General features: G+C 40.4%; 1 protein-coding gene across 2 annotated transcripts in view; it reads right to left on the bottom strand.

The window, feature by feature from the left end:
- The window catches only part of ap5m1 (adaptor related protein complex 5 subunit mu 1), a 40,989-nt gene extending 23,438 nt beyond the window's left edge, over nt 1-17,551 (bottom strand). The window contains exons 1-6 of one of the 2 annotated variants that reach the window (XR_012984795.1): nt 17,234-17,551; nt 16,451-17,108; nt 12,317-12,544; nt 2,336-2,475; nt 2,042-2,127; nt 1,840-1,947 (exon numbers count right to left, since the gene is read on the bottom strand). Coding sequence is in view for 1 of the 2 variants with exons in the window: in XM_076275107.1 (XP_076131222.1) it covers nt 1,840-1,952; nt 2,042-2,127; nt 2,336-2,475; nt 12,317-12,544; nt 16,451-17,108; nt 17,234-17,301 (1,293 nt within the window). In the remaining variant the exon portion in view is untranslated. Of the gene's footprint in view, nt 1-1,839; nt 1,953-2,041; nt 2,128-2,335; nt 2,476-12,316; nt 12,545-16,450; nt 17,109-17,233 lie in introns of both variants that reach the window. The other variant, XM_076275107.1, reaches the window with a different exon arrangement.

The following is a 17,551-nucleotide window of genomic DNA, read 5'->3' as shown; positions in this document are numbered from 1 at the left end:
TTAACGTTAGTGCCGTTTTTGTATTAGGTTTACTTGCCTTTATGTAATGCTTTACCTTAACATAAAATGGTATTGTAGGCTACATAGCTTTGTTCATGAGTTTTCGTGCTGGATAGACTTAGCTTCTTATCCAAACAATACGGTTGTTTCCCTACTGTGCAACAGAAAGACGCAGGCATAATTGCATCAAATTACGTCAAAAGCTAGCTTCCCTACAACCGGACATGCTAACTATTCTTCTTACGGGAACCCAACGTTACGTACGAGGTAGTTGAGCCTCTTTTGCCTTCTATTGTTCATGTAGATAATACAGAAGCTACAATGTCGGCACTTGATATGTTATGTGAACTTATAAGATTCCAAAAAAATCCCAAATGAATGGGGGGCGTTCTATGGGGTTAGCAGAGAGTTGATAACCACGGCTCCATGGGTGGTTCAACTTCCGGGAATTCGCCTGCCCCCTTGATTATTTGAACTCATAGGCAAAGTGAAACTAACTTCACCATGGTGTCATAGTCAATGACAAAACAGTTATACACAGTTAATTACTTGCACTATTGACTGACAATGGGTTACCATCGAAAACATAGCCTGAAAAAAGCAACACTTACAATAATGTTCGAATGACTGAATAAAAATCCTAAGGACATTTATCCTGCAGAGGAGTTGCTGCTTACATCTCGTGACAGTGCATCTTCAGCTGTGCATCATATGCACCTTTCGCTATAGACCAGGTTTTTCTTGCACTAAGATAGCGATTTTTTGATCATGTACCAGACCTCACCTTATGTCAGTAATTGCCACACCCCTGGGTGCATTGTTTAATAAAAGTGAAGTGTAAGATAGGAAAAACCTTTGCGTCAGGATAATGATACGCTTTGCATAGGGTTTTGCGTTGCAAAAATAGGGGCCTTTATCTCACTGTCTCAAACAGTGGGTATAGACTGATATTGTATGAGAACTGAACTGAAATCAAATAGAACACAAGTTAATCCTGTTTCTTCATTGATGTTATGAAATCCTTTTTCATATGGAATATGGTGAATGACTAGCCTGGGAAACACCCAGACGTACTTCCGGCAAATTCGAGATTCGCTCTGAAAGTCCGTCTGGCCAAGAATCCATTCTAGCCCATTTCCAATTTTCCTACATCTAGGCACATGAAACCTAACCCTAACCTCTAACCCTAACTTGTTATGACAAAAACCAAACGTCACTTAATAACAGAAGCGTTATGTCATAAACGTTTATGACTTGTTTATGACACGTTCATGACAGTGTCATGTCACTCTTATGTCGACACTGTCAAGTAAAGTGTAACCGTATATAGTTTACATACAGTCTATTAAGTTTGGGAAAAACGTGTGTTCTTCAGTATTTGAATCTCTCACTATTACAACACATATTACTGTACATCAAACTTGCTCTCTCCACGAATGGCTCTCTAATAAAGATCATACAACAGCCATTAGAATAGTGAAAGAATTCCCTGAGGCAGACAAGTGTGATGTGATGCAGCCTCCAACAAGAGAGGAAAGACTGCAGGATGCATATGTGGTATTGTGCTTGAGTTGTCTATCATTTCTGCTGAAACTACAGCACAAGGATCATTGTTATACGTCTGTAATGGTTTTGCCTGGAAGCAATGTAATTGTTTAAGATGAACCTGTATACAACCTAACATGCATAGTATAATATATGTATACGAACCTGTATGAACCTGTATACGAATCTAGTTCCTTCATCGTTTATCTACACTACACTTTATAGAGGTTTCCAACCTGCAAGTTGCTCTTTAAATAACAGCCTCACAAAATCAGTTGATTATGAACGTAATACTTTGACATAAGCTGTTCCATCAGTGCAGAGGGGATCAGTGGGTCCTACTGTCTGGCCAGAAAAATGAACAGCTCCTTCAAGTGTTACTTCACGGGACTTTGGAAACTTCTGTCCTAGAAGAACACAAACATGTGGTCCATGGTGAACATCTTATCAGATACACATGGAGGTAAAGTTGTTTGAATTTTAAACTGTAACACACCTAAGACCCAGACTAATAGGTTCTTCTCTTTGGAGACCTCCACCTGACCTGAGGTTACCTTAACATCCAAAGTACCCATCTGGCACCTAGATGTAGAACAAAGAATGTTAACACAGCATCCACAAACTGAAATATGACTATGAATGAGAATTTAAAATATTCACAAGCAAAACATTTCTTCATGAAAACAACAGTAACAGTTACAACGTTAAAAATGCTCATGCTTTATCAATGAAATTACTGCATCAATGAAACTGCATATTGTTCTTATGTATATTAGTGTATGAATGATACCTATTAAAAAATGGAAGATGGGCTTCACAGTATTCAAAACTGTTTGTCACACTCTCGTGCAGTTTCAAAACAACACCCAGCTGCAGTTGCCCATGATCCTCCTTGAGCTGATATGAACCCAAAACTGGTGGAACTGGTACCTTGCAAGACACACACACATACAATTTAAACATTATGTTGACAGGATCTGTACTACCCCTTTTATCCTACCACTTTGCCCTACTTTTCCATTTTGTGCTTATGTGATTAATTTTTAATTGATGTACAACACAATATAATTAGGGCTGTCAAAATAACTGATTCATTTCGATTAATTAATTTGAGAAAAAAATAACAAATAAAAAAAAATAGCGCAGATTAATCGATTCCGTATGACCTTTGACCCCGAGCCGTTCTAGTCAGTAACCATTAGACTGTAAAATGAAGGAGAGAGAAGAAAATGTGCTGCCTAGATAATTTATTGGAACATTTACTTTTAAAAAAAGGCCTGATTGGGTTGATAAAAATAAAGTGTTGATTAAAATAAAGTCCTCTGCCATGTCTGCAGCAAGGAATTTGCATATCACCGGAGTTCGTCAACTCTAAAGTCGTACATCAATGCAATGATTATTCAATGATTCATTTGAATTTAAATATTTAAAATACTTTCACAGCAAAAATTATATCTGCAATTCATTTAGATTAACTAATCACATAGTATGTAATTAATTTGATTAAATATACTATAATATATACATATAATACATACACACACTCCCAAATCAGGAAAAGTTGGGACGTTGTGTAAAATGCAAAGAAAAACAGAATGTGATAATATGCTAATTTTGAAAACGCATATTTAGCTGAAAAAAGGACAACATATCAAACGCTGAAAATGAAAATAGAAAATGCTGGAAAAGTTGTGTAATGATAAAGAAAATAAAAAGAAGGACTAATTAGGGTAACTGCCAACATGATTGGGTATGAAAAACTGCATCCCAGAAAGGCAGAGTCTCTTAGAAGGAAAGAGGTGTAAACCTGTGTGGACAAATGATGAAACAATGTCATTTGAATGCTTCTTAACATGAAACTGCAAAGTATTTGGGGAGTTCATCATACGGTACATGTATGGGCCTGTGCTTGTTAAATATGGAATGAGGTAAAGTGGAAAAAGGTCCTGTGGCAGGGTTTCCCGCAGCACTTTGCAGTTAAGGCGGCCGCCTTAGCAACACACGCCTGCCGCCTTAACGAAACGTCGTCAAAAAAAAAAATGTCCACTGTGTTACTAGCCTACTGTTTTCTCCCTTTCATTTCAAACCGTGACCAACGCCAGTCTCCCTTCTCTGCAGAAGGCATACAAAATAATAATAAAAAACGTGCCATGAATTGGAAGTCGTTACAACCGTTAAATGCCATAAACGCTCAAATTATGGCCAGCTTCTATTACTTACTGCACAAAGCACAGGGCTTTATTTGGGACAGGTTTAATCAAGGTAGGCCTTTATTTCTACGTTTTATTGTGAGGCATGCGTTTCATTTGGAGCGGCATACAAGCATTAGGCTATCAAAAGCATACGATTTTCGGTTTGGTTTGGGATTTAATTTACTTTTGGACTGTTTGATTATATTGCTAAATGTTGGGACTGATAGGCACTGAAATCTAGGGGGTATTTGATGGTTTACCATTAGGTTTCATGTAGGCCTATTGGAAAGAGGCAGGATTTCCACACGTGTTTATTGCGAGACAGGCAGTCGCTTTAATTCATTGTAATGGAAAGGATTATTGTGTATAAGTAGGCCTAGCCTATGGTAGCCTAAATTGAGTTATTTTTTTAATTACGCATGATTTAGCCTACTTTTTTATGATTAAATTCATAGGCTGGAATAGTGAACCATCAAATAACAATTGTGTTTAAATGTAGTAAGACTTCAGCCTCTGGCAAGCTCAGAAGGGGACAGCAACCGACTGGTAGCTTGAGAGCGACATGTTGAGACCCATTAGGACAACGACGTTTCATTGGCAACAGTATTAAACCAACCAACAATATAAAATATTAAGGCAAGACACAGCAGGTGAAAAAATAATTTTTCATGCACTGGTCAATTTCGAGATTTTTTGCTAGTTTGCTACCTTAGCATGTATTCGGTCACACTACTACAACAAAAAAGTCTGATTTACTGCAGGCGTGCTGCAGCATTCTGAATCACTTACAACGATCTTAATACACAATCATAACAGTAGCATAAATGTCATGAATGTAACAGCTGTTCTAAAATCGTGACAGCCTTGTTGATAAACTGCTTATTTCTTTCATGTCTGAAGCATTTGGTGTCCAGTGATCTTTGAAGTTGCTCTGGATGTCTAAAGTTTAATCGGCTATGTTTGCGGCACAAAATTCATAATCCATAACTTACAATCAATCAGAATTTTTTTTTTTGGGGGGGTTGTTAAAGCGGTTTACCGAGAAATCGCTGTAACTTCTTGCTTTTCAATCGCGGTAAGAAAAAATACATACCATCCCAGCCGTAGTCTCCTCTCCTCTTTCATTTTCCCTGTCAGGCTATCAATGAGTTTCTTCACCATAGTAACTTCACTCACTGACTCGACTTTATCAGAATGCATGCAATGATTGGCTGAGTCGCAGCACGCGAGATGCTGGTTCCTGAAGCTACTGAAGTTAATGCTCTTATTGTTATAGCCCATGAGACATTTAGCGCAGCTTTGAAATCTTCCGTGAAAATCTCAATAATTATGGTCCTGGTCCGGATATGATCACATCAGGGTCTGGACCCGGACCGTGGTCCGCCTACATAGCCTAGAAATCTAGATGCAGCAGACGTAGCGGCATCAAATGTAATTTGTTACCACATTTGTTGTAAAATGTAATTTGCTGCAAGGGTAGTCTAGCAACACTCCGTTCGCTTGCGAGCTGGAAAAATTAAACTTCGATAAGGCCAATCACATTGTGTCGGTAGGTGGGCTTAACATAATGATTAATGGCATAGTTGCAACAGTTCGGCGAGAATTCCCTGCTACTTAAAAACAAAGATGATGGATGGCTGTTGGTAAAAGTTTGAACTAGCCAACTAGCTCCGCTGGTGGGAAAACACATGGGACTCATGAGTTGTAGCACTATCCTATTGCGTGCAGAGGGAATTTGAAAGACAACCAATTATCCCGCCCCTCGGACTGAGCACTGCAAACGGTGAGTCCCCAGACCCAGTGGCGCAAAAAGTGGGTATGCGCTATATGCGGCGCAATAAAATAATATATTTGGTATTTTCTATATGTAGCTACTCCTGTCCGTTTCTAAATCATTTCAACATTTTATCAATGTTCTATAACATTTTACAGGACTAACAGGCTAGAGTAGGCGCCCTATCTCATAAGATTCCATCATAGAATTTTGACATAGAAGAGGGAGTGGGGGCGCAGTGAGCGCTGGGCGAGCAGATAGGCCTAGGCCTACGAGTAGTGAGTTGCCGTCTATGGAAAAAGATGGATACAGCAAAAAAAGCTGTTGACGACTAAAAATAGAAAAAGAAAGAGGGAAAGGGAGATGCCATGTCAAGGGATGCAACAGCAGGTAAATAAGTGGATGGTGAAAGGCAACAGGTAGGATTTAAAGTAATGACGTCTGTACTTGGAGGCTTGCAAATATGAATGTTAACAGACTAACTAGCGTTTGTTAAGCAATGCCGATTGAAACATAGCCTATTCCATTCAGATAGCTAGGTGGCTACCATGCTCATACTGCACTTTTAATGGCCAACTGCAAACAGAAATGTCATGCTAGCAGCAACTCATTACATGTTTCCATATCCTAACAATTAAGGCTCCTTGTAATAACTTAATATTGTGTTGTCAATGTGGTGCAAACAAACAAGGCTAGAGTGCCTATCAGCCTTATTCATTGTGAGCAATAGCTGGCAAAAGGACGTTATGAGAACCGTTTATACTCTCTTAAAGTGACAATGCACCATTTATCAATACTTATCAAGTATAACATCAAGTTAAACATCAAATTGGCAGCCTTTCTTTAAAAACATATTCAATAGACACTAATGCAGAGTAATAGTGTATTTATTAGAGTGCATGAAAATGCACTCTACTGTTCTTCCTAGGCTTCTTCTTCTTCTTCTTCTTCTTCTTCTTCTTATTCTTCTTCTAACGCAGTTAATGCAGCTTCAACCGTTTAATGTAGAAACTTCATTCAAACTGCGTTGCGTAAGTCTTACTTATGACATGTGGGCTTTGTATTTTTCATCTTTGTAACTTTTATACTTTTTAAACTATTAATTAAAAACTGCTCAAAATTTCCCCATAGACTTAACATGGGCTGATGACATCACAATGGACTAATTAACTTGATTTGCACCTGGTATTCCAGCTGCTCATCTAGGCCCCATCAAAGAATCAGTTCAACTGATTGCACCTGTATCAACTGCTTTCTACTGAACTAGACCAACTCTTTCTGTGTCTCTCCATTCTACAAGGATATAAGACACATTTCATCCAACTTTCTATCCATTCATCCTCTTCAAACCATTCACTCATACACCCATTAAACTATCCATCAACATCCATTAAACAATCTGCCTATCAACATCCATTCAACTTTCTGTCTATCAACATCCATTACACTATCTACATTTAACTTTTAAACTATATACTCTGTCTCAGGCTTTAAGCATACAATATGGCTCTATTAAGACTGCCGTTAAGCAATTAGAATCCTATGGCAGGTGTTCGGGCCAGCTGTATCAACTGCCAGTCTCAGGCTTTAAGCATACAAACTGGCCCTATTAAGACTACACATCCTGTTCAACTGCTTCCTCTGCCAAAAACTGTTTCAAAATAAAAGTCCTCACTACAATATTTCACTGTTAAACAATTTAACCCTTTAAACTACTGAACTTTTTAACTGTTCAGCCATTGTAACTGTTACTTGTCATCAACTATGACTCCTACCCACTGTAGCTAGTTAGCATGGTTAGCATGCTAGCATAGTAGCATGTTAGCATGCTAGTTAGCATTTTTAGCAAAACTGCTAAAAATGATTAGCTAAGTTAGCTAAGTCACATGGTTAGCATAGTTAGCATAGTTAGCATGTTAGCATGCTAGTTAGCATTTTTTGCAAAACTGCTCAAAATGATTAGCTAAGTTAGCTAAGTCATATTGTTAGCATAGTTAACATGCTAGTTAGCATTTTTTGCAAAACTGCTAAAAATGATTAGCTAAGTTAGCTAAGTCTCATGGTTAGCATAGTTAGCATGCTAACATGTTAGCATGCTAGTTAGCATTTTTTACAAAACTGCTAAAAATGATTAGCTAAGTTAGCTAAGTCAGATTGTTAGCATAGTTAGCATGCTAGCATGTTAGCATGCTAGTTAGCATTTTAAACAAAACTGCTAAAAATGATTAGCTAAGTTAGCTAAGTCACATGGTTAGCATAGTTAGCATGCTAACATGTTAGCATGCTAGTTAGCATTTTTTACAAAACTGCTAAAAATGATTAGCTAAGTTAGCTAAGTCATATTGTTAGCATAGTTAGCATGCTAGCATGTTAGCATGCTAGTTAGCATTTTAAACAAAACTGCTAAAAATGATTAGCTAAGTTAGCTAAGTCACATGGTTAGCATAGTTAGCATGCTAACATGTTAGCATGCTAGTTAGCATTTTTTGCAAAACTGCTAAAAATGATTAGCTAAGTTAGCTAAGTCTCATGGTTAGCATAGTTAACATGCTAGCATGTTAGCATGCTAGTTAGCATAGTTAGCTTAACTGTTAAAAATAATTAGCGAAGTTAGCTAAGTCACATGGTTAACATAATTAACATGTTAACATGCTAATTAGCATAGTTATCATAACTAATAAAAATGATTAGCTAGGTTAGCTAAGTCATATGGTTAACATAGTTAACATTTTAACATTGTTAACATGCTAGTTAGCATAGTTACTTGGTTAACATTATTATCTTTAACATAGTTAGCATAACTGCTAGCAAACATTGGAGCCATTCCAACTGTTAGTTATCGTCAACTATCTGCCTAAATAATTTAACCATTTCAATTATCAACCTATTTAACTGTTCAGTCATTCCAACTATAGTAAACCTTATCTACCAAGCAAATAATTTAACCATATAAACTCATCATATTTTTGCATTTTCATGCACTGTATTTCCTTCAGGAAATGCTTTTCTAGTTGTAATTATTGGCCTTTTGTTTTGCTTTAGTTGTTTGTGTTTTTTTTTGGGGGGGGGGGGGGCGCCAATATTGTTGTTGCATACCCCTCAAAAATCTGTAGCTGCGCCCCTGCCCGCTGAGCTCCTGCAACCCTGTTACAACGGCTCCGCTGAGCCCCAAGACCCATGCAGCAAAAGCTACACCGAGCTCCAGGACCCACGCAACGACTGCTTCGCTGAGCCTCAAGAACCATGAAGCAACAACTACGCCGAGCCCCAAGACCCATGCAACGACGGCTTCGCTCAGCCCCAAGAACCATGCAGCAACAACTACGCCGAGCCCCAAGACCCATGCAACAACTGCTTCGCTGAAGCCCCAAGAACCACGCAGCAACAACTACGTCGAGCTCCAGGACCCATGCAACCATGGCTTCATTGAGCCCCAAGACCCATGCAACGACGGCTTCGCTCAGTCCCAAGAACCATGCAGCAACAACTACGCCGAGCCCCAAAACCCATGCAACGACTGCTTCGCTGAAGCCCCAAGAACCACACAGCAACAACTACGTTGAGCTCCAGGACTTTTTTTTTTGGGGGGGGGGGGGGCGCCAATATTGTTGTTGCATACCCCTCAAAAATCTGTAGCTGCGCCCCTGCCCGCTGAGCTCCTGCAACCCTGTTACAACGGCTCCGCTGAGCCCCAAGACCCATGCAGCAAAAGCTACACCGAGCTCCAGGACCCACGCAACGACTGCTTCGCTGAGCCTCAAGAACCATGAAGCAACAACTACGCCGAGCCCCAAGACCCATGCAACGACGGCTTCGCTCAGCCCCAAGAACCATGCAGCAACAACTACGCCGAGCCCCAAGACCCATGCAACGTCGGCTCCACCAAGCCCCGAGAACCATGCAACAGCAGCTACACCGAGCCCCAAGACTCATGAAACGATGGCTTCGCTGAGCCCCAGAACCATGCAGCAAATACACCGAGCTCCACGACCCATACAGCAGCAGCTACACCGAGGCCCAAGATCCGTGCAATGACGGCTCTGCCGAGCCCAAAGCCCCATGCAGCAACAGCTCCACTGAGCCCCAGGACCCAGGCAACGACGGCTCCACCGAGCCCCAGGACCCAGGTAACGACGGCTCCACCTAGCCACAGGACTCGGGCAACGACGGCTCCAACGAGCCCCAGGACCCATGCAGAAGCAGCTCCGCTGAGCCCATAGGACCATTTAGGAACAGCTCCGCCAAGGTTCAGGACCCATCTAATGACTGCTCCGCTGAGCCCCAAGACCATGCAGTAACGTCTCAGCTGAACCCCGAGACCCTCGCGGCAACAGCTCTGCTGAACCCTGACACCCATCGTCCCCACGGTTATGTAATACACGACCAGGACACAATATGTTTACTACCAATCAGACTAAACCGATCAGTTCCGAAAAGGACACTCCTTTTCATATCCAACTCTGCCTCAGATCCTCAGCTTTCATACCCATCACACTACATCTCATATCGGTCAGCTCAAGCATCGCCTACTAGCCCGTTCTCTTCATCTCAGATGAAGGGTACCCATCACTCGTCACAGGTTCCAGACTCTAATATATATCCTTGTCAAATCCGGTTCCCGCAGACCGCTACTCTGCGCATTCAGGATAGGAGCTGCTACTACAGCTGCATGCATTGGCCTATCAGAGCAGCAATCAAATACTGAGCCGTTGGTCCACAGATGCCTATCAGTCCTACTGTACATCCACTCCATCTAGTGGATCTATGACTTGCTAAGCAAGCGCTAATGTAATTTCGGTAGTGCCCTTCCTTTCTGCTCTTTTGGGGTGCAAGCAGCCATCGCTCTATCGCGATCTCCGCTTCAGGCATTCCATGACCACGGCCAGCTACCATGCCAAACACTCGCTTAGCTTATACACTCAGTATAGCAATCATGCCGACGGGCGAACTAGTGAAATGATGTTTTCTAAACAAAGTTCGGGAGGAGCCCTTAGGGATGATTGACAGCAATTAACTCACCCGTCTTCCGCCGCCAGGGTATTTAAGCCGGCCTCCTTATCCATACGTCACACGCTGCGGCGCTCGCAAAATTATCCCTCCTCCTCCCCCTACTCCTCCATTTCACTAACAGCCCAGTTACGCATCCTCCTTACACTGGGGGGTGCAAGCGGCCATCGCTCTATCGCGATCTCCGCTTCAGGCATTCCATGACCACGGCCAGCTACCATGCCAAACACTCGCTTAGCTTATACACTCAGTATAGCAATCATGCCGACAGGCGAACTAGTGAACTATAATGTTATTGCTACTACATTGTGCATATCTGTACATGTTGTTCATACATTGTTTATACGGCATATCCATCTATTCTGCTCTTATAAGGTTACTGCTAATACACTGCACATTAGGGGTGTAAAGATTAACCGATACGTATCGGTATCCGTTTTTAACGTGTAAGATACGGCTACATCGATACGTGAAGCCCCGTATCGGAAAAAAACTGAAATGAACCGGTCGTTATATCGATTTACTTGTTATGAATCAGTTAACAACCTTTTCTGCTCTCTCATTCACGTTCCAAGCAGCGCGTTCATCCCACTTCCGGTTTTGAAACTATACGTGGTACGGAATTGTGGGTAATGCAGTTCGTTTTTGGTTACATTCATTGCCTTAAATTGTCAAATGACCTCATTACCCATACATCTACTGCAATTTAAGCATGTGACAACTCGCACTCGGTCGGCTTTTGTTTTTCGAAATCCAGCGCGAAATTAAACACTTATAGCATTCCTAAACAGCAACGATAGTCTGTAGAGTAGCCTTACCTTTGATGAAGGGATTTCCTTAATGTTAAATAATAATTTGGCTCTTGCTGCTAAAACGATGCACAAATTATTAGCCAATGATTTTGTTCATATTCACTCAGACTTGTGGCATTATAGGTTTCTGCATTAGGTCTACTGTTGGAACAAAATAAGCCCAGAGAGTTCATTGATTTGTAGGCCTATTTTATGCTTGTAGGGTAGGCTAGGCTATATGAGAAAAGGCCAAGAGTTTCTTAAGCACTTTTATTTCGGTATTGTCTTACCTCAACAAGGCTACAGCTCCATGAAAACAATCAGATATAACTCGTATTTGGCTGCTGTGTTTGACTGAAATGTAGACTAATCTTTTTTCATTTCAATACAGTATATGAAACAAACCTCAGTTTAGATAATCATATTCACACATTTTTTTGCCTAATTGACAACCATGACCATGATAATTGATAATATAAAATTAATGTGTGCCATGAGCAAATGATAAAAAATCTTTCAGAATGCTTTCCATTCTTGAACTGCATCGAATTGCATCGCATCGAATTGTACTGAATCGTTTTTTATAAACATGTATCTTTTCTTGTATCGAATCGTGCCCATGTATCTAGATGCGAATCGTATCGTCTTTTACATGAGAGATTCACACCCCTACTGCACATATTTATATTTGGCCTAACAGAAATTGCAGAGAACAATGCTCCTGTTGACAGTTCCATATGAGATTTGTTAAACATAATGTTCCATTCACTGGACCAAGCAGCGCCTTCCCATCTGCTTCCTTAAGTCACTGCAGTCACTGTGGCTAGAGCTGCACTGGGACTGGGATTCACTACAGAATTAGTGAATTAATCAGCGTTCATTTTTTAATGTTTTATTTTTTATGTGATTAATTAATTGAAATTAACTTGTTATTTTGATAGCCTAAAAATAATATATCCAAAGCTAGAGTTCTGTTATCAATGACTTTATGAAAGAATCATAGTTACCTGTGAAGTGTAACTGCAAAGCCTGAAGGGCTCCAGGGGAGGGGAGAAGGGGAACTTGTAGGGCCCCGAGAAGGCTGAAACATCACCATAATCCATGCTACTGGCTGTCAGTGTGCTGGTATCTAGTGTGTTGACACAGGGATGTGCAAGGATATCTTGCAGGGGTGAGCCATTAGGTGGTAAAGAGAGTGTGACTGTGATGTTGGGTTGGGTTCCCTCCACCTCACACTGCAACCAACAATATCAAGAAAAAAAAGATTTGATAGCTTCATGACAAGGTATAACACAATGCACACCACTCAGTCCTTTCATGTGACCATTCTCTGCCTGAACAGACTGATTGCTCATTTCTTTAGCTTGGATAGCCTGACTGCACAGTTTGTTGCACTTTTTGCACAATTACATTAGATTAATCACACAGGACTACCACAATGGTTCACTGCTTTTAATTTACTCTCTTAAGTTGAGCTGGCTCTTGAGCTTAAGAATTTCATTACTTATAATTAATTTTATAAGTACATGACAATAAAACTACTTGAACTTGAATTCTTGTTCATTGTCTTACTTCAATATCAGAAGCCCAAAAATGAAAATAATTTCTAAAAGAGAGCGCCATGGACACTTGTTTAAGTATATTTCATATTAATTTTTTCATGCAAGTATAGGAAATATTCTCAGGTTAAAATGTGTCAAAGAATTCTTTCTATATCTGCGGCTGAGATGTTCTGAACAGCCCCAAATTTGATGTGTATGGTCACGCTAAAATGCTCTGGGGGTATGCCAAGTTTCGTGAAATTCTTTCCATGGGGGGGCCATGAAATAAATTAATTTGTACATGACAGTACTAGTGACTGTGTACACCCATCAGCTTGTAGATGGTGGTGTTGAGTGAAGGGTTGCCAGTAAGTGATAGTGACACTCACACAGTACTCACTCACTCACACACACAGAGGCACCCCCCCCACACACACACACCCATTACACCATACCCCCGTACTACAGCCCGACCGATTTATCGGCGGGCCGATATTATCGGCCGATATTAGGCATTTTCCAAACTATCGGTATCGGCATTTATAATGGCCAATAAATGAATATTTTAAAAATAAAATAAAAACGGACGAAACACCCTTCAACCATGTCATGAGTGTTGGCGTTGTATAGTTTGTCCACCAGAGGGCACTCTACACCGTCCCTGCTGGCAACACGGTTGTGGCTAGATGGGATACAGCTAAGAACGGAGGTCACGTAACAGATAGTGAAAATCTCCATAGAAATAAACAGTATCAGGACAGGAAGTAACCTAACCCTAACCCTTAGCTGTATCCCTTCTAGCCACCACCTGGCAAAAAACACTCGTGTATAACCAAGGGGGCAGGCGAATTCCCGGAAGTAGAAGAATCGACGTAGGCTGGAGGGACCACCTCTCTGCTAGAAGCCCATTCATTCTAGGACTTTTTTGAAATACCATAAATTCATATAACATATATCCTGTGCCAATATTGTAGCTTCTGTGTAATCCACATAAACACTACAAAGGCAAAACAGACTCCACTACCTCGTCCGTAACGTTGGTTACCCGTAAGAAGAATGGTTAGCTTGTTCGGTTGGAGGGAAGCTAGCTTTGACGTAATCTCTTCTTCGCGCCGTAGGGAGATAACCGTATTGTTTGGATAAGAAGCTCAGTCCACCTTACTGTCTGACGGTAACTCATAAGCAAAACCTAGCATACACGACCGTATGTTAAGGTAAAGCATTACACAGAGGCAACCTAATAATAATAAAAAAGTAAACCTAATTTTTTTAAAAACGGCACTAATCATTTCAGAGGTTTTCGATGGATTGACCGTAGGTCGGAAAAGTGGAAAGAAGATTAGCTTCAAGGCTAACTTTTTTGTTTTGTTTTAGCATGACTGTTTTTGAAGATGATCATGTAGGCTATGGTAGCTTCAACATTAACACGACTTGGTGAGGATGATATTAATAATAATAATACATAAATACATTTTTAACTTTGATGACTTTGAAGGCGAAGGAAGTGTGAGAAGAATTTCTGTGTATCTATCATATGAGTTACAAGATTCAGTTCGATGGCTAACGTCACGAAGTTAAGTGTGAGTGCGCAGTACTGGGGGGACCAACTTAAAAATCGTTCTATTTGACTCAGTGCCCTCCCATTGAAAACGACGGAGTCTGTTCGTCCATTTCTTTTACTGTCGCGCCACACATCCTGCAACCTGCTGATCCAGCCAGAGTCGGGCAGAGAGAACCAGTTATCCGCGAGTGAGATCATCAGTGAAGTGTGTTCATGGTGATTTGGTCACGAGACATACATTGCTTGAAATAACAATTAAAAGAACATCCCCATCAGTTCTCTTAACTCAAATAAGCATGACAAAATTCGTGAAAATACGTCCAGTTTTGCTGCTGTTAAATAAGCCGAGTGTGAAGCGGAATTAGCTAGTAATTACGTTACGTTGTTACAGTGTAGTTGACTGTCTGTCCTTTTAACTTTTGACAATGTGACTGAAGATGTATTTCTTTAATAGCGTGACAGTTATAGCAGTGAGACGTATCATCTCTCCCCGGCCTGTTATTTTGAAAGCGTATGTTTTACAATTTGCAGTATGACGTTATCCATTGCTAAATTAGGGCTCATCATAGACTAGCTAACCACAAAGCTAGCTAATGCCATGAATATCAGTGGAAGACCGCTAACGTTAACATTAATGAGCTTGGAAACCACAACGAACTTATTCTGCCTAAATAAAGTAATGATTTATAACTAGTATATCTGTAGTTACAGTCCCTGCATTGTAAAATGTAAGTAATACGTGCGAGGAGTGAACATTTAGACATAGAGAAAAAGTATCAAGCTTGTGCAAAACGTAGCTTGTGACGCCAAGTGTGCGTTTCAGACTGTCGTTCAGCCGCAGCATTAATGCGTTACATAATAGATTTAGATCACTAAATAGTAGGTTTTAGAAGGCAGGCAGCAACTGATGATTGAAAATGGTTTGATGTAGCTTGATGGAAATAATTTTAAAAGTGCAGGTAAAGGGATAAGCAAGCTGACATTGAGTTTGTAAGGTAAGCTTATAAGGCAATAGGGACTAATTATTACACACGCACACTCAAACATTTAAGAGTGACCTTTATCTTGTTTAATGATAATACAAATGATGATGATAGTAATAATGTCATCATTCTTTTTTGTAATTATTAAGTCTTAGTTCAAAGTTATATTTATGAAGCTTGCTAAGTCTTTTAATACTGGTAACTTTGATTTGGTTGTTGTTGTTATTATGTTTTTGTTCAAAAGACTAAGTTTCATATCTTAAGTTTTTTATTTTTATACATTTTATTTATCAGAACTGTTCCACTGTGACAATATTATTTAAAAATAAACAAGTTTGTTTTTGAAATGAATTATCATATTATTTTAGTCAATACTCATAAATAACTACAAATAACTAATGTTAGGGAAATCTGTTAATGTTTTGTTGCGCGTTTCTGAAAAAAAAAAATATATATATCGGCCGATATATCGGAATATCGGATTTTTAAATCAACAAATATTTGTATCGGTATCGGCCTTCAAAATCCTTTATCGGTCGGGCTCTACCCCGTACACATACATAAGTCCCCCCACACATACCATTACACATACATACACAGTGTCATGTAAGAACATTTTGAGTCTGTTAGGAGGCACAAAGGTACAGTTTAGAACATGCTTCCATAAGCTAGCAGACAGGACCAATGTTTTCCACGCTTTTCCTAACCGATAGTATTCCGTAAACATGATCAACTGAGCTCTGTGTTAAAATTGGCCAGATTTCTCCTTTAATAGTTTTGGTCGCACTCTAGAGCCCTGCTTTGGTCTGAATCCTTCGAGCAATTACACACATACAGTCCCTCTGAGTAATGTCTAAGATATTTCAGGAGTTCAATGTACACCTATGAGTGAAAGTGTGTTTATTGGCCTAATGAGCCCTGTGGAACTTTAAACATGCCAAGTTTCAAGTGCTGGTGTCCTGGGTATCATTTACCAAAAATCTCAATAGAACTGTGCTGCAAATCCTAATTCATAGTTAGCCCATTCAAAACTCAATGTACTTCTCAAGGGCTTACCTTACACATGACAGTGCCATAAACATCCCAGAGATCTTGTTTGCTGTGATTGCCATATTGCATGGACCTTACGGTTTCTGTGACAGACACGCTTACAGTCGATCTTCCCTTGTGGGTTCCTGCCTTCCAGGCTGGCTGCTTCTGAGAGCTGCTAGGAGTGGACACTGCCAGAAATGGAAAAATAGCAGAGTGTGGTGTGTCCACTGGTGTCCCCAGGGGACAAATGTGAAAGAGGATTAAAGGTAATAAATCTAAACGTGACACCAGACTATCAGGCTCGTGTGTTTTGTTCCCAGCTGACAGGAATGCCTGAAGACCAGACAAGAAGGCTATCCCTTGAGAGATAGAGACCTGACTTGAGAGGCGAGACTGTGAATAAGCAGAGGAATCTACCAAAGGCAGACAGACCATAATAAGCCCCCCTTGAGTTACTGTTAAAAAGGGCCACAGTGTACCCCTACAGCCATCTGGGTGGAGCGCCAAAATGTGGGACTCTTGATGCAGCTCACAATCATCTCGCATGGCAACATACAGCCTGTCAGGATCCTCCAGTCCCAATTCAGTAAAAATGAGTCGACATATGGCACAATCCTCCGGTATTGCAACATATTGCGGCCCAGACAGAAGTTTTGCTCGGCGTTCGACCGATGGATATCGCCTAAAATGTGTGCATAAAATTAAAGTTAGCATGACATGTCAACTGGCATGATGAAATGTTAGGCCTATGGTTCGAAAGCATTTGCATGATGATGTTGAAACTTTCGTAACTCATCAAACACTTACCTGGAAAAGCGCAATTTTGCAGCTTCTCCTTTCTCGTAGGATAATACCCAGATAGCCCGGAAACTCATTGATAAAATAAAACTTAAGTCAATGTATTTTGTATAATGTTGCTAAAAACAACTGCTTCTTGTTGTGGAAAAACGTATCGTTATCTAACACACTTGCAAAATTGATGCAGCGGTCCGACTGAAGTTAACGTTCGAATCGGGTGGAAGTTGTTCTAGCGATATACAGATAGTAGGCTAGGCCTAAAATAAATAAACACAGTCACATCAATAGAGACAAGTGAAGCCAACGTGAAACTGTTTTCTGTTTGGA

Source organism: Alosa pseudoharengus, unplaced genomic scaffold (genome assembly GCF_046254945.1).
Source record: "Alosa pseudoharengus isolate Yale_2024_CS ecotype anadromous, Long Island Sound unplaced genomic scaffold, YU_APseudo_1.1 YU_APseudo_1.1_scf_8, whole genome shotgun sequence".
Lineage (NCBI taxonomy): Eukaryota > Metazoa > Chordata > Actinopteri > Clupeiformes > Clupeidae > Alosa > Alosa pseudoharengus.
This window is presented reverse-complemented; position numbering and strand designations above follow the sequence as displayed.